The sequence below is a fragment of the Alligator mississippiensis genome, chromosome 4 (assembly GCF_030867095.1).
Source record: "Alligator mississippiensis isolate rAllMis1 chromosome 4, rAllMis1, whole genome shotgun sequence".
Taxonomy (NCBI): Eukaryota; Metazoa; Chordata; order Crocodylia; family Alligatoridae; genus Alligator; species Alligator mississippiensis.
Window position 1 is genome coordinate 183,613,739 of NC_081827.1, and position 21,357 is coordinate 183,635,095.

Below are 21,357 nucleotides of genomic sequence, written 5' to 3' on the forward strand. Positions count from 1 at the left end.
TATTGAAATCGGAAAGAGGAGGACAGTATGAAATCAAATGCAAGGCAGGAGAAACAGCATGCCTGCTATTGTATAAAATGCATTATTCATGAACCTTGTGATCTTAGTGCTCTGGGATGTAAAGATGAACAAAAAACATAGCCAAGAGAACGCAGTGAAGTGTGACAAAGGAGAGTCAAGACTGCGAGAGATCAGTGTTAGCAGAGGGCCGAAGGTAAAGACAGAGCAGGCAAGATGACTAACAGAGCAAACCAGTCACAGCCAAAAGGTGATCTTATAAAGCTGAACAAATAGAACAATGTTTCTCTAGAAAACTGAAAGAAATGATGCAATAAATGAAAGCACTTAATCAGTTAGAAAGCAGAAAACTAACAAGGACAAACTTTTCCAGTGTCTGCCTAGTGCCACAATCAGGCCAGGCCCCATCAAGGCAGAGCCTTGGTACTTCAGGAAAGTGCCCCAAAAAGGAAGGTTGGGAATTCAGAACCCAGAAGATCAGAAGTGCTGAGTTTTACCCATGGCTCAGCTACAAGCACCTAGTTTAATGTTATGAGCTCTGTTCATAGCTCACTGCCATGGGCAGCTCCCCTGCTTTGTATGCCCCAGGACCAACAAAGAGTCAAGAGGAGCAAAGTTTTTTTCGTTGTTGCAAAGAAGAGAACAGCCAAACCATGGGGCTGGTGTCAATAGGGAGACTGAGGCGTGAGGGATGGGAATGAGCAAGGAGAAAGGAGGAAGTATGGAAGGTAAAAGAAAAGCAACGGGATACTGCAGATATTAGACGAGTAACCAGCCAACTGTACAGAGAAAAATGATGGGAGGGGAGCTGGAAGTGAACAGATCTAGAACAAGGTCAGTCAAAGAGACAGGGCAATAGGGACATTTCCAGAGATGCAACTGGGTAGTTTTGCACCCTGGGCAGCAGCAGTGCATGGGGAAGCAGCAACACTGAGGGCTGATGCCTCACTTACACCCCGTTAGCTCAACTCCTGGACATTTCATCCTACTTCTCCTTCAGGAAAGGTCCATTGTTAGGAACATTAAAATATTCTCTCTCTCTCTCTCTCTGAAACACTCTCTTCTCTCTCTACCTCCACAAAAGCCTTGCCTCTGGTTGTTTTACCACTCCATCCTGGAAGAGCACAGATGGTCTGCAGATGCTTCTTCAGCCTTATGAAGGATGTTTGTGCCCAAAAACTTATTAGGAAGAATTGTTCCAACTATCTGAGTTGGTCAACAAAAGCTACCAGATTTACCCAAAATACCTTGTCAGGATACAGTGGGGTCTTTCAAGGGCAGGAATAATTGAAGCAAATTTTCCAAATCATCTCTGGCCTTTAGACAACCCACCTCTTTGCTGCAAGAACACACAGACTACAAACACTTTTGCTTTGAAATAAATGACTGCTTCAACTGGGATTAGCCTTGTTCACAATGGACTTTTTATCCTGCCTCAGGCTCTTGTAGTTACAGTGCACCCCCTTCCTCCTTCCCACTCCCCACAGTAAGCCCAAAATGGCCAAAACACACAGTTCAACCACTTAAATAAAACACGTTCCAAATATTCAGGTTTTCATTGGCGTCCAGCTGCATTTATTTCTGGGGCCCGACTCTGGCTGTACTATTATTGCCACTTGTTTAAAACAGCGCACTGCCAATGAACTTTAAAGTATTTATTAACCTCAGAGAACCCCTGAGCCTGCTCTCCCGGAAACTAGCACACAGCACAGCAAAGAAAAGGTTTTGATATTCAAATTATATTTCAAAGCAGCGCAGAACACTACACACTTAAACAGCATCTGGGGAGGCAGTATTTGCATTCCAGATCTGAAAGGCAGAATCCTATTTCCAATCCTCTAATCATGGAAAATAACATTGAAGCAGGAGGGGAGTAGAGTGCCTGGAGGGGGTGTCAGTACAAAGCTCAGGAAGCTGTTGAGTGACAGGTGCATTGCAGTCACTTGCAAAAACATGTAAATCCTACTCTCTGTCCTGCCCCCTGAAATTTAGCCCATTTACCCCAAAAATGTCAAGCACATGGCCCATGGGCTAAACCTGGCCTTCTGACCCAGGTCATCCAGCCCGCAGACTTTTGTCCTGCTTTTGGCCATTGTGGTGGGGCTTCCTGCAGAGGCAGCAGGCACCCCAGAGACAACAGCATGACAGTGCCAGAGGCAGAAGCCCCTTTACCACAGCCAAAGCTGGAGCAAAAGACTCGTTCAATGGGCAGTGTGGTTGCAGGACAGAGCTTCTGATCCACCCACTGGATCTGCCTGTGCCCCCAGCTCACCAGCATGCAGCCTGTCACCGTGGAAATCTCTGGCCATGGTGGCAGGTCCTTGGCCTGCAGTACTGCTGCAGCTATTTGTGTCCTGGTGAAAGCCAGGGTGCTGGCAGCTGCCACGAAGCCCCACCATCACAGCCAGAACTGGGGCTCTGCCTGGGTTTGCCTCCAGTGCTGCTGGGTCTGCCAGTGACCCGACTCCCACGGGGATGCGAGCTGCTGCTGTGGGAAGTCCTGCCACTGTGGCCAGAGCCCTGACTCCGGTCACAGCAAAGGGGCTTCTGCCTGTGGTGCCAGTGGAGCTGCCCATATCATGGCAGAAGTCAGGGCTCTGGCTGCCTGTGTGGGAAAGAGCCATCACAGCCAGAGCTGCAGCTCTGGCCACAGTTTCAGAGTTTCAGCTCTCTGTGCTGCTCAAGCTGCCAGAGCCCCAGCTGCCACCAGGGTGCAATCTATCACTACAGGAAGCCCAGCAGTTGCAGGGCTTTGCCCACTGTGTCACAGCAGCTACCAGTGCTCTGGTTATCATTGTGGTGTGGGTTGCCACTGTGGGATGCCCTGATGCTGTGGCCAGTGCCCAGGCTCCATCTGTGGTGGTATAGGGTCACACACAGTGTCCTGGCAGGGTCTGTCTGTATCTCTCACCCACACACTCCATATCTCTGCAGGGTCTGGGTGTTGGTTGCTATCACAAGAAGCCCCACCACTAATTGAGGAGCTTCCGCCTGTGGCACTGCTGGGGCTGCTAGCATGAGTGCCAGAGTGTGGACATCTGAAAAAAAGAGCTTGCAGCCCTCTTAACAAATTTCATTTTGACATCCCTGCTCTACCCTATAGATTCGAGTGGGGGTGGGAAGGACAAGGGGAAACAAGAAAAATAAATCAATAGATATCTACAAGGAAAAATGGAAAAAGGCCACAGGCTGGATTCTCTACTGTCTCTGTGTTGGGTGAGATCAGACCAGCTGAATTCTCCCACATCTGACTCTTATAGAAAGTAAGTGAGTGACTTGGTTTGCAAAGTGGTAAGAATTAAGTTCTGTTCATTTACATAGGGGCTAAAGGGCTTGGACATCCACATGCTGAGGGAACCTGGGTGAAGGTAACTCAGTCTTCCTTTGCCTCACTTTCCCCCTTTGTGGAACAGGGGAATGCTTTTCCCTCTACCTCTCTGCTGTGCAGCCGCAATGGTGAATTCATTAGCATCTACCAAAGTGCTTTGCAAACCTCAGAAGGAAGTCATTATGGAAAAGCAGAGTATTTTTATTAATGATTCCTAACTGCATTTAAGCCATAAAGCACTCTAGAGGTTCTCAGCATTATTACATATTAGTGGGGCTGAACCTTTTGTGAGGCCACAGATTAAAGATAACCAGCGGTGGTAGCATTTAACTTAATATAAGCTATTCCTAGAGCTATAAAGTGACGCTATTATCAAATCACGAGGGGAAAGACACAGACTTTGGGAACAGCCTATTTAGCTATCCAGGAAGATGGGTGTAACAGCAGCACCTAACTCCTGTTACTTTTGAGAATGAGAGAGCAGCAGTATAAGGCTGCTCTTTGTTGCATGCAGAAATGAGGAGCCAGCTGCAGGGAAGCAAGCAGCCAAGGGAAGGACAAATTCCACAAAACAAGGTGATTGCATGCACAGCAACGTCAAGAGAGGTTTACTTGAACTGAACAAAGCAGCATTAGCTAAGCTGCATATTCTGGGAAATGTAACAGGCTGCCATGTAACAAGGTACAGAAACCCAATTAGCAGCTATTGGTTATATCACTTTCTCTGTAGGTTGGTAACACCACTGTAGGACCATGTGGCTATAAAAAGCTCTGCAAAACAGATTTCCTTTGCCAAAAACAGGTGCCTTTTCATACGCTGTGTTTGAGGGGAACCTGCCTATTTATGATAATCTTATTAATTTCACCTTGTTCAAATGTTTTTTAAAAAGAAAAACTGTAGCATCATTTTTTGCCTAACTGAGGAATATAAATATCCTCCAGCAATTAAAGTGCTAATAACCTTGCAGTCAAAGGCATGTCTGCAGTTGCTCTATGTCCCCATTAACAGAAACATTGCAGCTTTTTTTTTATGTTGCTGCTCTGGAACTTTCTGCTGTTTAAACTGAGTAGAAGTCAGCCAAAGTAGAGGTAACCCTGCTAGAATGCACTCAGGCTGAGAGCATGTAAGCTATTCCTTTTCCTTCTACACTTGTAAGCATGCTTGATACATACGGACCCGTCGTCTTATCCATCGCTGGCTGAAGCCCATTGAAAGATTCCCTTTAACTTCAGCATGTACCCGAGATCAGGCCCCATACAGAGTGATTCTTAGGAGTTCTACCAAAACGTAAAAATTCAGGCTTCCAGAGCAGGTTAGAGTTTCTAGAATCCACTATCCTGACCACTGTCTGACATTACCATCCACATCCATGGGCCACGAGAATTCCCACGCTGAAGGAGCCGTATAGGGCCCATACAATCAATTCCGGGCTGCCCCCTAAAAGTGTCCCAAGCACAGGGAGCAAGCAAAGCAAAAAGTACTCAGCACATAGCACTTTGGGGAGCCACCACTGCTTGAGGCACTGCTGGCTTGGTCCTGTAGATGCCCACAAACTAGGTGCCACACCACTTCTGTGCTGTTCCTACCACATTTACTCAAATATAAGATAAGGTTGCTCCCCCTGCCCCCCAATCTTACATTCACATACAAGGAAACCTCATTAAATACACTGCTTATTTTTGAACTGCTCAGTAATGGAAACCAACTATGAAGTTGACTAAATGCAGCCAACACTGAGCATGACTAAAAAGTATATGGTGCATATATGGCAAACATATGGATGGGAACATTTTTTTGTGTGTGTGTGTGGTCCTTAAAAAAAGCATGCAATTGCTATACCAGGAAGGAATGGGCACTAGGCTTAAAGGAATACCAGGCTGGCACCGCAAGGGCTAGAGACAGTCCTAACACCCTCCTCTTGGTGCCAAAAACTGCTTGATCTTAGCCAAGACTGACATGCTGATGCAAAGCTACCGTAAAGATTCGTTAGTCAAGCCTACCTGAATAAGACATATGGTAGCGCCCATTGCATGCAGTTCCCCTCAGTATCGACGCTTAAAAGCATGGTGACCCACAACCGTGAATACATTTTAACTTCCTCTTCACTTCCACACTTGATGTGCGCCTTTCTTTTCCATTTCTAATGATTCCCGTTTCTTCACCAGCCGTACATGTCTGGCAAACATCACCCAACAGGGTCCTAAGCAGTTCACCCAGAATCCCTGTCGCCCCCTCTCTCAGCCTGTTGCATTTGATTAGTGTGGCGCCACCCTCCATGAGGTGAAGCCAAAGCAGGTTGCTGGGAGCATTTCTACATACGTTTTTGGAGGATCCCAGGACTCGTGACAAGAACACACAGTTCCAGTCATAAGTGGGGGCTCTCTGGAGTACACACACACACAAACTGAGGAGTGCTGAGCTGTGGGATCTCCATGGGTTGACATGCTGTTAACTCTGCTGGGGCCCAACCAATGAACAATGTGGTAAGTCATGAGCTTTCTAGTGTTGGACTGATATCCTGCATTGTTTGTACACTATCATTTGGCCTTTTGGCTCAGATCAAGTGGGAGCATCCAAATCCCCCAAGATCTCCAGGCTTGGGCCTGCATGTAGGATGCCTGCCAATGGATTTGGGAGCATCTGAAATCCCAGGGTGAGCGCCTGGGATGGAGAGTGCTTGCCAGCTGTAGCTCCAGATATCGTGTTTAGAATGATCGAGTTTTGCCTGCTCAATTGATCTGTTTTTAGAATGACTGAGTTCAGTTCAATTGGTAAGATTTGGAACTGATTTGACCTGGAACACAAAATATATTAATAAAAAAAAGAGTATGTACACCATTTCAGTAGGTGCTAAAGGTGTTTATGGAGTACCTGTGCTAAAATTTGCAGCAGTTTCAAAAAAAGGCATAATTTCTGGGTGAATTAAGTCTATGGTACTATATGCAAATTGCTACAGCTGTGTTTCTTTCAAAGTCAACTTTTCCCTCGCTTCCACATGCTCAGGGAGAGCAAGGTTTGACAATAAGAAGGGGAAAGGGGCTTCAGGGGCAATAAATTGGTGGGGAGGGGGGCAGAGGGGAAAGGGACTACTTGACCCTACAGGTTTATTTTCCCTGCTGTAGCAGTGGGAGGTTGACAAATTTAAAGACAAACCTCCAATAATTAGATTCTATACTAAACTGATGGAAAATGTATACATTTTCCATAAATAGAATCTAATTATTGGGGGGTTGCCTTATGAGGGGATCATCTTATATTAAATACAGTATTTTATCAGGGGTCAGCAGGGGTGCATAATTGCAACAGATTTAGCAGTCGCCTAGAACACAAATGAGTTACCGAAGCTTGTCTATGACTCCTTGTCTTGCACTCTCATCTGGTTCACATGCCTCAAGCCCCAGAAAAGAGGCAAATATCACCCAGGGCTGCTGGTAGACAGCTATCCAACCTTCTTGTGGGGAGTTGCCATGCACAGTTGAAACAAGTGGGTAGGGTCTGATTCCTGGCAGTGGTCCCACACATGGTACAGCCTGCATAGGAAAGTTCAACCCCTCTGTTAGAAATATAGGAACATAGGACTGAGCCAAAAGGCCCCTTTCATTAAGTCCAGTTCCCTGTGTTCACAGGTAATCATTTATCCAAGGAATCACCCATGTCATTTCAAATCCTTTTGATCATCTGCCAGAGATGATTTCTGAAACACCAAGAGCACCCTATAACCATGCCACTGGCAAAAGTAGAGGGCGTAAGAGAACTGCCAAGTGCAGCAACAAGGAAATAATTGATTAGTATATGATCAGCAGATCCTAGGAAATGGGTTATGCCCCACACTAGAGGGAAAGATAGTCTTCAACAGTCTATGCCAAAACTGCCGAAGGGAAACAATTCCTTCCTGACCCCAAAATTAGCCATCAGTGTGACCCAGGGCAGAAAAGCGAATCGTCTAGCCAGGAACCTTTTGGTTTTCTAAGTACAAGTGGGTGCAGCAGTTCATTCCAATAAACAAAACTCCAAAACCCTCTTCTAGCTCTGCACAATACCAGGATGGCTTGAAGGCAGGCAACACTGCTCCCCTCCCATCCAGATGTACTCAAGATATTTGGAGGGGGGGACCCTTCAAGGCTCCAGTAAATGTTGAGGTGTGCAATTACCAGACACCTTCCACATTACAAACACTAGTCCCCCAGCCTGGGGATTGCAAAACATGACACACTGATTGCTAATGCAGAACTCTGTTCTACCATACCATTCCTTTCATAAAATTACCCAGTTCACTCTTGAAAGTAACTGAAATCCTTTTCTCCCGCCACTTGGCTTGGGAGACTTTTCCAAAACTGTACCCCTCTGAATGCTGGAAATATTCTAATTTTTAATCTAAATGCATCCATACATAGCCAGTTTGTAGCTGTTTGATCTTGCGCCAGTGTTGTTGTTCAGCCTACAAAGCCCTTCACTTCCCCTATTATTCACCTCATGAAGGTACTTGTAAAGAGTGATCATACCACATTTTCAGAGATCAAAGCAGCACTTAAGAGAAAACAAATTCTTAAAAAGAAATTTAAAACAGGATCAACTTTCTGCCTCCAGACCAGTATTACAATTAAAAAAAATAAGTTAATGTGCCGTAGTTTCTCTAACATAATAACATCTCCAGAACCCCACTATTTTTCAGAACAGCAACATATGCTTGAAAGGCTTAGAAGGTCAAGACTCTAATTAAAATACTATGTTGAAATTCCAAAGGAAAATTACGTACATCTTATGACAAGTGTAGCTCACTGGTACTGCCAAGAGCTTGGCAGTGCCATTATTAGCGGGAGCAGAGTTCTTCCAGTGAAAGTTGTCACTCCCTTGGCAGCAACTTGAACTTCAAAAAAAATGCAGCACAACTGGGTAACAATTTAAAAGTACTCAAAGCCCTTTTCAGGAGTGACATAACCCTGGGAAACTCAGAACCTGTGGACTTTCAAGTTGTTTTTTGAAACTGAAACTGTAAAGCTTTTGAAAACCCTTACCCCTTTGCATAACATGCAAAGTCATAAAATGCTTTCAACGCAAGGAAAATAATCCTCCTGGATGCCCTAAAATATAAAGAACCAGAATAGCCCTGTTATTCTGAATAGGTTCTCAAGACCATTTTTTACCTAATATGAACTAGCACATCACATACAGAGGTCCCACTAAGTAAAGCACTTAAGCATAAGCCCAAAATGCTTCCCTGAGCAGGGATGGATACAGACAAATAGAGCCCTAAGAAATACAGGGCTTGAAGAGACTTCATGACCATCTAGTTCAACAACCCTATACTCAAGCATAAATGCATTGCTAATTTGGGACCTTATTTCCCTGCTCATTCTAGCAAGGTACGCCAGTGTCCCGACTGATTTACTTCCAGGAGGACAGTCTCGATTTACCTTTTATTACTGACTAACCCAGGTTTGGGGGCGGGCACTCTTTACTTTTAGATATCGCTGATAATACTAGGTGGAAAATTTGATTATTTATTAACCAGTTGCCTAGTTGTGGCGTGACATGCACCCCCAGTGATCAGCTTCACTCTAACACCTTTGAGAAGCACTCCCAATACAAAATACAAAAAAATACATAAAATGTAACTATGTGGCAAGTTCTGTGCTTTCTCTTATGGAAAAAGGTATATCTGAGTATTTCTTCATATTAAGGTTAAACAAACATTATTTATACCTTTTCCAAATCATCTGATTTTTAGAAACTCAACTTGAACATGAAAGGACCAGATCAGTACTTCATGCCAAACCAACAAATGCTGGATAGTAAAAGACCAACTGTTACAAAAGAAAAGAAAGCCTTTAAAAAAATAAATAAAAAAAATGATTGCCCCTCACAGTTATTATGCCTCAAGTCACTTCGTTAATGTCAACCGACATCAATATTGCCATTAGCAAACAGGTTTTCAATAGGTGTTAACTTCTTCCAGGAAATGAATTTACCTTTAAGTAACAGCACCTTTAAAAGATGTACATGGAACTGAAGCTTTTGAACAAAACACTGTTAGGGAGAAAATGTTCAGGGTTAATTCCCACTCGAATTTGATTTTAGCCTCCCTGTAAGACTGACCTCTTTGGAAGGAAAATACTGTCAGGTCACTGACAAGCCTCCCATTAACTCTGTTATCTTGTGAATATGCAGACAGTGTGAACTGTATCTGGTTTTCCTCCTCCCTTAGATGAGACGCAGGTGTGTCAAGACCCACAAATTAAACTATTTTTGACCTTCAGAGGCAAAGAGACCAGATTAAAAACAGTGGTATGCCCATAGTATTTAATTCAGTAAGGCAGACAGTGAAGAGCCCTTGAAACACTTAGCAGTATATGAGAAAATATTTTATTTCCAACAGTCCCGGAGCCTTTCAAACAGAACATATTTCAATTAAACTGTGCTGAAAATACCACCCCCACCCAAACAAAAATCCCAAGCTGGAGAGAATCTTGTATGTAAACAGTTTCCCAGCCCTATCCCCACTTAAAAGCTTGTGGATGCAGCTGATTTATGCAGAACATCCCAAATGTCAAGATATACGGGTTTCAAGAAACCACCTAGAGGAAAAAACACGTTCCAAGCCTGGAACCCAGACTGGTGAGAATGTCTCCACCTTATCTACAGCAAGAGGGGCTGTTAACTTACACACCTGAGATGACCACAACTGCTGCAATACCAAACTATTAACTTTGAGGTTAAGTAAAAGATTCATCACTAAAATTATAGAAAGGCTGGAGCTCACGTTTTTAAAACCTTCACTCTTCCATTTTCAGATGTAACTTGTCTGAAAATTACCACTCAATGTTGCATTATATTTTTACTTACAAAGAAAGAATGGAGGTAACAAAAAAAACAAAAACCAATACAACAAAACACCCAAATGAAGTCTATTTGCTTTTGAGGGAGAATATAATTTAGATGACTCAACAGGCAATGTCACAGGTCCCAAAAAATTGGCAAAAAATTAGCTGACTTTTCCTAGGGGAAAAAGTCTCTCTGTTCAGAGGTTCATCCATGTCCAGGGAGAAAGAAATGCAAAACTCTAAAATTCCTGGTTCAGAAATGATACCTTTTGTTAAGCCAATTAAGAAATCGCAACAAAATTATCTTTCTTTGCAAGCTTTCAGGCGCACACACCCTTCTTCAGCCTGAGGGAAAATTAATGAGGGAAAATCCATGTACTTGGGGCACTTAGAAGGCATCTTGGTTTCTTCCCCGTCCTAAAATAGTCTCTCAAAACGCTCCCTTTCCCCAATAACTTACCATATTTATCGAAATACAAGATGTCCCTAACTACAAGATGATCTCCCAATAATTAGATTCTTTACAAAGAAAATTTATAAATTTATTATAATTTTCCATGCATGGAACCTAATTATTGGAAGGGCATCTTAATTTTGTTCCTTCCCTACTGCAGGCAGTGAGAGGAGAGGTGATTGGGGGGCAGTAAAAGGGTAGGCACTGGGGGGAGGGAGGGATAGTAATGGGGCAGGTAGTGGGGGGTAGTAGGAGGCAGGCAGTATGGGGGGCAGGAAGTAGGACAGGTAGTGGGAGAGCAGTCAGGTGCTGGGCAGTGGGTTGCAAGCAATGTAGAGGCAGGCAGAGAGAAGCAGGCGGCTTACCTCCTGCTGCTCCCCCCAACACTTACCCCTCAGTGTGCTCGTCCCCCACCTTCCTATCCCCCCTGCTTCCTCCACCATGCCACTTCTGTCCCCACACCCTCAGTCCCCGGCTGCTACTTCCTCCTGCTAACTAAGATCTCTATTCCTTGATTGTCTCTCCATATACCCCCTTAACCTTTGCTCCATGCTGGCAGACTCCAACCCTGCTGCAGCCTGGGACACTGAGCATGGGTCCAGCCTCCCTTGTAGCAGTAGCGCAGAACTGGCACATGGGGGCAAAGATAGGGAGTGCAGCAGAAAGGGAAAAGTGGCCTGGTGGAAGGGGGGTGTAAAACTGGGGGCAGTGGAGCTTGATGCTATGGGGGAGGGGAGGCAGGGGGTGCAGGGGCAGTAGGGAGCAGGCAGCAGCGCTGGCTCTAGAGCACCAGCAGCTGCCTGCCCCCACCACCATGTACTGAATTGTAAGGCAAGAGGCTCCCCTACCCCATGTTAAATGGGGGGGGGGGGGGAAACCTCATCTAATCAAGTAAATACAATAAACCAAATAGCTCTTGGAATCTGCCCTAGTTTGCCTGAATTCCTTTCTACCCACCCATTCCTTAGGGCTGGCTTTGTGTCTCTTTATTAGATATCCCTTTGTACTGCCCCTACTCTTGGTTTCCTTTGGTTTCTTTCCGTTACAGAAAAATCCCTTTGGAAGTACTGCTTTTCTTCTGAACTCAGGGCTTGAATGTTGAAGATTCAAAAAAACCTCTTCAGACTCTTCAAGCTTCTTGGTCTGCTTCTCAGTCCCATGAACGCCCTTCTGCACAAAGGAGATGGGAACTTTATGTTCACAGGCCTATTCCCCAACCCCTGCTCCTGAGCAGAACTGACTGCTGCCCACACATAGGGGTAGGGAGGCATATCCTTCAGAACAGCAACAGAAACTACTGTTTAAATAAACACCTTTATGGAAGAGAGGGAATAACCTATTTAAAAAGGAGGCAAAAAAAAATAAATAAACACACCTACTTGAGAGCAGTAGGTGCCTGGACTTGAGCTAACTACAAGTTGACATAAGGTGGACCTGACAGGGGGACACAAAATACATATGATGCTCTGGATGCAAAAAAACCTGGGAGTTTTATAACCTGAGAAGCCCTAACTTGTGGAAGTGACAAGAGAGAGAAAGAAGACAGTGAGAAAAAGCCACCTCTCTTTGGCTAAGGGGATGTATTTCCTGCATGAAGGAAAATTCTCTCTTGGATACCCCCCTTCCCCCCCTCCCCCCCCCCCCAGTCATTCTCATCCACTTAAAAAAGTGGTACTTTGCCACCAATATGTAGCCTGACTTCTGAGCAGTCGGAGACCTCAGGCTGTGCAGACTCCTCAGGCACTTCCCACCATATGGGCTCTATCTCTGCAAACCAGAGACTTCCTGGGCTTTGCACCCGAGGGTAGGGGCAAGAAGTGGACATTGCAGGAGGGAAGGGGAGCTCAGAGACCCCAGCAGCAGCAGGAGCAGTGGGAGGAGCAGTACACAGGCAGGAGCCACATTGGCCACACTTTGGACAGCCCTGATGGAGTCAGCGCTAGGAGCAGTACAACTGAGCAATGAGACTGAACTCCAAACTTCCCTTGGGTCAAGTGGCTGATAGTGGAGAGCCTTTAAAATGACCTGTGGACAGCTGAGCTGAGCAGGTTCCCAAGTGAAGCCTCCAACAGCATAGTTTGCATCCCTGCAAGACTTCATACATCAAAGTAGCAGTGGTGGCTGCTAATTCTACAACTTAAGGCTGCTTTAGTTAAAACAATGCTCCTGTCAGCTACAAATTTCACCCACAAGTACACAATTTTGGTAGGAGCTGCCACACTGGCCAAGGGGCAGGGTTGCAATGTGCACAGCAAAATGGAAAGGGGTGTTTACTGAATCAAGATGTAACCTCACTCCCAAGGTCCCTGCATCTTGCTCTGATCTCAGCCAGCCCCAAGCCCCACTCCTGAATAAAACACAGAACATGTTACATTCTCACTTGGTTCTTTTTACACTTGAACGTTTTCAGTCCACCCACTTCTTTTCCTCTGGCTTCTATACTGACTCTGCAGGCCTGCTCAAGTTACTGGGGTCTTGGTCATGCAGAGGTTTGATTCTTTGCAAAGAAGGGAATGATTCGCAATGGTACCATTTAAAAATGCAGGGCATTTATAGACATGTTCTGGGAGGCAGGGGTAGGGGGCGCTTTAATTAGAGCAGCTCTGATCAATGTCCCCATGCTGAAATATGGTGGCAGCAGTGCTTTAACTAAAGCTTGTTGAACCAGCTTTAATTTAAATTAAATGCATCAGAGCAGTCTCTGCATGTCTATAAATTCCCATAAGCTCTGCCTGTTTGATAACACTGTTGCTTTTTAATGTGCCCCTCAGGCCAGCATTTTAACTTTACTGGAAAACTGCTAAACTAAAGAAAAAGTACTTGACTTTGAGGAAACCTTGACTAGGTTTTTACAAAACTGTGCATATACATCACTAGATGTGGTCAGTCATTGCATCTGATGAAGTAAACTCAAGATCACAAAAGCTTATGCATCTCTTATTTGGTCAGTTTTTAAAGGTGCATCTCTACCCTGCCTTCTAGATGTAGATACATCTCAGCCAGTGTTTCTAAATCCTCTAGGCAGGTTAAACCTTAAGTTTTTAATGAAGACCTTGTTACACAGCTTCTGTGATTGGGTAAATTCTAGTAAAACAGAAAAGGAGAGAATTGGCACCTCTTTTGGTTCTAACGGCTTCCTTGTCTCTACAGAGGATATCAAAGTGTAAGTAGGAGATTTCAAAGAGCTTCCCTCCCCCAATACTGCTGTGTTATTAAATAGACAGAACACCCAAAAATAAAGCTCTGAACACACTAGAGAGGATTTCATTGAGTTATGGCACCCCTTTCTTCAATGTACTGAACACACCTGATGCCTAAATCAGCAAAACATACTATTCCTATTAAAAGAAGGCAAAAATATGAATGGCTTTGTTAAGCTTGTTTTTTTTTCACATATATTTTACCTACAATGGATGTTCTCACCCTACTGCCAAGGCATAAAGCCACCCAGAGAAAATTTTGCTGTTCAATAATTAAGCTGACATTTTGAAAACAGAGTGTGAATAACCTAGTTATCTGGGTTCACAAAAAAAAAAAGACTATTAGAGAACAATGATGCTACAAATCTCTGCTAGAAAACAAGTATTGAATTCCTTTGGCTCATTTCCTATGAAATATAGAGATCAGCTTTGCAGTGATTTCCAGCAAGAAACACAGGACTCCCATTTCCCTTAAATGCACACATTAGTTGGATGCATATAGTTGCATACTGGAAGTTCCTCTCCTGCATAAGTCCTCTTTGGATCAAACTGTGTACAGAATTCACTGTTCAGGATGTGCCTTCTAAAAACTAACTGCTCTAATCTGAAGAGAAGATACTTAGGGAAAGGAAATAAGGGGAAGAAAAAAACAGATTTCTTTTTCTAAAAACAGGCCTAATTTTAGGTACTATATTACGGATGCTATGTATTTTTTCCTCAGTATAGAATCACAAGGTTGGAAAAGATCTTGAGGTCTTCTCGTCCAACGTTCCTCAACCCGTGGGTTGCAAGACTATAGGAAAGAGGTGCGAACAAACTTTAAAAATGAATCAATGAACTTAAAAAATGGATTCTCCTTTAAAGGAGAAAAACCTGGGAAACTGTGGCTTTTCCCTTAAAGGCTGTCAGAGTTCCAGCCTGCAAAAGGCTGCTTAGGGCCCCCTATGCCCCACACATACCCACCCCCTGCCCCACACACTGGGGTCTGGGGGGGAGCAGTGGGTTGGGACTGGCCATTGACGTTTAGAAATGGGTCCTGGTACAAAAAGGTTGAGAACCACTGATCTAGTCCATCTCCCTGCACAAAATGTAAAATGTACCATTCTAAAAGCAGGTGCTTATCCAGCCTCTTTTTGAACACCTGTGATGAAGGAGGTATTGCAACTTCTTTATGCTGCTTGTTTCAATGTCCTACAGATCTTAGTTTTGGAAGTTACCCCTGGGACTTGATCTAAATCGTTGCTGCTGTTTAACCACACTGCCTTTTGTCCCATCCCCTATGGCAAGGGAGAATAGTATTTCTCCATCCTTATGCACCTGTAAAAAATTTGAAAAATACTAAAATCAGGTCCCCCACTTTAATCCCCTTTTCTCCAAACTAAACATACCTAGTTCCTTCAAGCTTTCTTCATACAACTTGCTTTCAACCCCCCTGTCTTCACCCTTGACCTTTGGACCCTCTCCAGTTTCTCTACATCCTTCTTAAAACTGAACAAGATACTGTTGTTGAAGTCTAAGTAGCACTGAATACAGTAGGACTTGTCAACAAACCTTTGGTCTATGTGCATTAAAAAGGGTATTGAATCGCGAAGCAAGCAGAGCAATCCTGTACAAAAGTAATTTAAAAATGTTTACCCTGTACCAGTTTCCTACCAGTTTAACACAGGAAAGAGTTTCCTACTTAGAATGTCCTGCTTAGCCAGCATAAAATATTAAAGACTAGTTTATGAATAACCCAACTCTTATTTTCTACCACTGACTTAGAGCTGAATTCACAAGGCATTAAGATCCTTCTGACAAGCTGAGTACTCACCGCCATTAGCTCCTTCTGGAAAGATTTCCTATCCTTGTTCTCTGTATTATTGCAGTCCTCTTTCAGCTTCTCCAACACAGAGGCCACTCGCTCCGGCTCACTGTCCAGCTCTGCCCGGCAGAAGAAAGTGAGCGGCAAGTTCAAGTACCCCAAAGCATCTGCAAACACCCGCCAATTGTTGAGATTTTCCATGAGCAGAGTCCTTACTGAGGCATAGATGTAGGTCAGAAATTTACAGGGTCTCAGGATTTGCTCAAGCAATGCAATGGTGCTGAGGTCAGGTCCAGAAAAATAGCTCGGCTTGACCTTCCCAAGCACTAGCACATTTTTGGTGTGAACAAGGCCAATTTTCCCCTGATAGTAGCCAATGTACCACTCCTTTGTCCATAGCTGCCCTTTCAATTTGATCTTCTCTTCACTGAGGAGAGCTATGACATCTCCTTTTTTATACTCCAGTAAATAATGATTCTTATTTTGCCGCACCACCGTCTTGAGTAGTTTGCCATACTTCAGGCTTGCCACTGGCCGATCCTGAAAGGTGGGATATTTGCTGGTTGCAGCTAGAGGGGACAGAATGATCTTCCCAACCTCATTCTTCTTGAGAAATCTTCTCTGACCAATGGGCTTGATGGCACTTTTAGGAGGTGGCTGTGGTGTCTGTACACAGAACTGAGTCAATATGGCGTCTTTGTCATCTTTGACTTGTATCCTCAATGTGAAGTCTGAGAGTTCATTGGGGTCATGTGACATGATGGGGAAGATAAGGCGGCTAACTCTACCCAGCTTCATCTGGAACCCTCTGACAATTTTAGCCTGCTCGCTAGCCTTCACCTCATAGTTAGTCATATTGGAAAACATGCAGAGTTTTAGATCTTGTGGCCTGGACAAAGCAAACTGATGCTTTCCCCACAACTGCAGTGCTACGGGTGCTGTGCCATGGACTTGCCTTGTAACCTCATTCACTAAGAGAGTCTTTGGTGCACAGTCATGTCCAAAAATAGCCACCACAGTTTTAAAAGAAGGATGGATGTGCTTGGGGCCATAGACACCAACTGTCACCTTTTTACTGATGTAGTCCCAAACAGTATAAGGGTATAGGATGTTTTGTCCTTGGGCTACCACAGCTATATACATGCAAGGCTCCAGGTTCTCCAACTGCACTTGTAGTGTGTCTCCATAGCAATAGTTTAGCTGCATGGGTGTGTATGGACCTTCTTTTGTGTCACTCCGCAAGCACTGCAATTCCACCAAGCTTTTGCTCATGATGTCATTCTTAACTTCCGCCGATACTTTCATCTCCAATATAATGAATGTTTTAACCTCCATGTTGCTCAGTTTAATTTCCAGCACAGGGCTTATGGTGCTACACTTGTCACTGCTGAGTTCCAGAGGTGGATCTAACATGGCTTTCATAGAGATCTGCTGTGTTTCTCCTGGAGAGACATGCCCTTCAGGCACATGGATACTGATGTTCGTATCTGGAAGCTGAACTGCTCCCCCGGAACTATCCAACTTACAGACAATATTGGTCTCTATAGGTTGCGTCTGACCCCACCCAGGGTTCTGGCCTAGCAAATCCAGGTCATGGCAAGACCTAGCCAGCTTCCTGTGGTTCAGCCATGCTGTTCTAAAATCTTCCCTGCTTTGGAATTGCTCAGGCATAGGAGATTTCAACCCACTAAAAAATCCTGATGATGCTGGGGTTTCAGATTTTGCTTGAAGGACAGATAACTCTGAAAGACTGTAGGAGCGTTTGCTTCTGAAGAAGGGATTATCCCGCTTCACTGGGTGTTCTGACTCAAATCTGTTCATGGAAGAAAGTTCATCAAAAGTGTTACCTGTGGTGCTAGTAGCTGCAGAACTGGACCCTGTAAACACAGAAGGCCCCGTGTCAAACAGCAGTAAGTCAATGGTGGTTTTGGGCGCACACACTTCCTCTGTGTTGGGCATTATTTGTGAGTTCCCATTCAGAAATGGATTTGTCTGGACCCCATTCAAGAAAGGGTTGTTGCTACAGGTTTTGGCAGAGTTTCTCTTTATGTCAGTCCATTCTCCAAGCAGATCTAGCTCTTTGACCCCTTCATCAGGGCTCTCAAGTAGATTGTCTATCATTCCACTATCACTTAAGGAAGAGTTACGATAGTTTACAGGCTGGACATAAGAGGAAGGTATGTAACCCATTTCTGTGGTATTGTGAGCATACCACCACTCGCCTCCTGAGGTATCCAAGACATAGAGATGATCACCCTTGGAGAACTTTAAGGTGGTAAAGTTAGTTGGACAATAGTCTTTGATTGCTACAACTTCTTTCGCATTTCCAAATGACGTGGGATTGTCAACCAGCAAGGCACTAGGAGAAGGCACTGCAGAGAGAAAAAAAAACATGTGCTTGAAGTAATTGACAAATCATAAGTGGTAATTTGTTAACATCATTTTAGCAAAGCAATTAGTTACTTTTGATCAGTATGGTCAAGACACAACTTTTATCATATCTTGTAATCCTATTTCCTGCAGTACTTTTTTTATTTTTTAAAAGGATTCCACTCCCCACTCCCAAGAGCTCAATTTCATATAGAAGGACAGTCCAACCATTGTGTGGGGAGGAGGCAGGGGCCCAGAAACCCAGAGAAAAGTAGTAATCTGTCCAATGTAACAAAGCCACTCAGGGGCAAAGTCAGGGGATCTTGGTTCCATTCCCAACTCTCAATCCTGTAGTGCATCAGCATGATCACACCATGTCTCCAACAGATACACGGAACAGGCTGTCGTTCCTATAGAGTTCAGCGGTCCACACTCTTAAAATATTATGCATATTAATACAGATAAAGGTTTGACAGATGACATTTAAAAGTGTTTAAATGGTCAAAAGCTGGCCTATAGGCTGGCAACAGCATTTACATATAGACATTTCTTACTTCTCATAATTTAGTTTCTTAATTTGACACCAGTTACTTTACTGAGGAACTCGGATCCAAATGAGTGCTGCACAAGCATCATTTTAGTCCTACAGTTATTCTAAGAAACTCTAATTCAAACAAAAGTCCATTCAGATATGTCTTACAGCCTGCGTTATAAAAATGGTGAGACTAGATCAGGGGTCGGCAACCCCCGGCATGCGTGCCGAGCATGGCATGAGGCCATTTTCCTTGGCATGCGCTGGGGGGGCCAGGGAGGCAGCAGCTGTTTGCAGCCTCCTGGCTGCAGCTGCCCCAGCTCTGGGTAACTCAGGAGTGGGCAAAATACGTCCTGCAGACCAGATATGGCCTGTGAGGCTATTCTATCTGGCCCATGGTGTCCCTAAAAAATTTGGAAAATTAATATTTATCTGTCTTTGGTTCCTGTCAAAAATGAAAGCCTGGGCTCTGCACCATCAAGGCTGCGCACGGTGGCAGCAACTGCAACCCCCCTAGCTTGTTGCGCTGGGCAGTGTTTGCTGCTGCTGTCCGCCCGGAGCTTGCATGCTGGGCAGCCCAGAGGCGGCGGTGGCAAACACCGCCCAGTGTGGCAAGTCGGGGGGGCCACAGCTGCTCCCGCCTCCGAGCAGCCCCGATGGGTGAGCCCAGAGCTGGCATAGGGCCCAGGCTGGCAGCCGGGATGGGTTACATGCTGGTGCTGAGTGTGGGAAAAGAGGCCCATCCCCTGCCCGGCACCCCACACTGCAGCCACTCGCAGCCCACATGGGGCTGCTTGCACCTGCTCAGGACAGCCCCCGAGCAGCTGCAGCAGGGAGCGTCGGCCACGCGGTGGTGAAGGGGCCACTTTTCCCTGCGCTCAGTACCAGCTCGTTACCTGTCGGGGAGCAGGGGGTCGGGGCTGCACATTGCCCCCTGCCTGTACCGCGGGGCTGAGGGGGGCACTGGGAGTAAATTGGTGCACGGAGCCCACACTGGTGTCCTGGGGCCAGCGCTGGTGAGGCCCAGAGCAGGGCGGCAGGAGTACAGGGGTCCCGGCCAGCAGGGGCTCTATGGAGCTGGGTCAGCTCCCCACTCTCCCTGCTGGTGCAGCCCAGCCCGGCTACACAGGCCCCTGCCACCGGTGCTGGCCCTGAGACATTGGTCCCAACACATTGGGACACTGGTCCTAAGATGGTGACCAGGGGGCGGGGCACCTGTCAAGGGTGTTCACGGTGCTCTTGTACACACAGGGGAAGTGTGACAGGGCAGCGGAGAGCTCAGACCAAGAGGCAGGGCTACTGATGTGGCCCTTGACAGCTTGCCAAAACTGGGTAAGCAGCCCTCTGCCTGAAATAACTGCCCACCCCTGGGGTAGCTGCTGCCAGCCGGGAGCCTGGGCTGCTCCCAGCACGCAGCTGCGACACTGCAAGCCCTGCTGGGAGCAGCCTGGGGTCCATGGCTATCAGCAGCTGCCCAGAGCTGGGATACTACAAACACTTGCTGCCTCCCAGCCCTGGCCCCAATGGGCACAGTGCTGGCACCTGCCGCCTTCCCAGAGCCTGGAGCCAGGGCAGGAGGGCAGCAGCTGTTTGTAGCCAGCCCCAGCTCTGGGTAGCTGCTGATAGCCACAGAACCCAGGCTGCTCCCATGGAAGCCCTGCTGCAAGCAGCCTGGGCTCTGTGGCTATCCGCAGCTACCCAGAACCTGGGCCAGCTGCAAACATATGCTGCCTCTCTGTCCCGGCCCCGGCCCCAGCTGCCTCCCAGCCCCAGCTGCCTCGGCCCCAGGCTTGAGGGAGGCAGCACATACTGGTGATGCTCCCTGATGTGCTGCCCTCACTGCTTCTGCAAAGCAGCGCTGGAATCCAGTATGGCAAGGCACAGTGGGGGGGGGCGCAGAAAGCTGCCTACTCCCAGCTCCCCGCTGCCCTGACCACACTTCCCCTGCAGGTGGAGGCAACATCGAGGGACACAGCCCAGTCCTGCTGCCCATGCTGCTCCTGTGCACACAGGGGAAGTGTAGGAGGGCAGCGGGGAGCTCGGAGCAGGAAGCTTTCTGCACCCCCCTGCTGTGCTCTGCCACGCTGGGTTCCAGCACTGCTTTGCAGAAGCAGTGAGGGCAACACAGTGGGGAGCACTGCCAGTATGTGCTGCCTCCCCGGAGCTGGGTCTAGGAGGCAGCAGATGTTTGCAGCTGGCCCAGGTTCTGGATAGCTGCTGACAGCCACAGAACCCAGGCTGGGGGGCAGGGGCAGCAGGGTTGGGGGGCAAGGGTCATGAGTAGGATGGGGGGGCAGGGGCTTTGGGTGGGGGGCACAGGGGCACAAGCAGGGCATCCTGACATGTACCCCCTGCCCTCATTTTGTTTTTCTGTCATGCCGGCACTCCAGCACCTTCCAAGGTACGCATTGTGGGGTTTTTCGGCACTCTGGCCAAAAAATGTTGCCTACCCCTAGACTAGATGATCCCACTGGTCCTCTCGGGCCCTTTAGCCTACAAAATCTACGTGACAGCATCTTATAATTTCAGCTTATAATTCTTTATTGTCATCACAGACTGCATCTTGTGATTGACTAAACTATAAGTAGAGGTGCACCAATACATCAGTCCGATATCGGATCAGTACCAATATAATGAAAACTGGCTGCATCAGAAATGGGCCCGATGCAGCCAATAATTTGGCTGATAAATGCCCGAATGTGAGCGCGGCTGCAGTGCGGCAAATAGGTGACGAGGAGCACAACCTGGCAGTGGGAAGCTGCTAGGTCCATTGTGGTGGAAGGGAAGGGGGGAGGGACAAGCCATGGAAGGCAGATCAACACCTCCGTG

The 21,357-nt window shown here is 46.3% G+C and overlaps 1 protein-coding gene across 5 annotated transcripts in view; it reads right to left on the reverse strand.

Moving 5' to 3' along the window:
* SH3BP4 (SH3 domain binding protein 4) overlaps positions 1–21,357 on the reverse strand; it is a 126,832-nt gene that overhangs the window by 17,040 nt on the left and 88,435 nt on the right. For all 5 annotated transcript variants that reach the window (XM_014594253.3, XM_019492203.2, XM_059727166.1 and 2 more), the window contains one exon: positions 15,636–17,998. In XM_014594253.3, the coding sequence (XP_014449739.1) occupies positions 15,636–17,998 (2,363 nt within the window). The remainder of the gene's footprint in view (positions 1–15,635; positions 17,999–21,357) is intronic.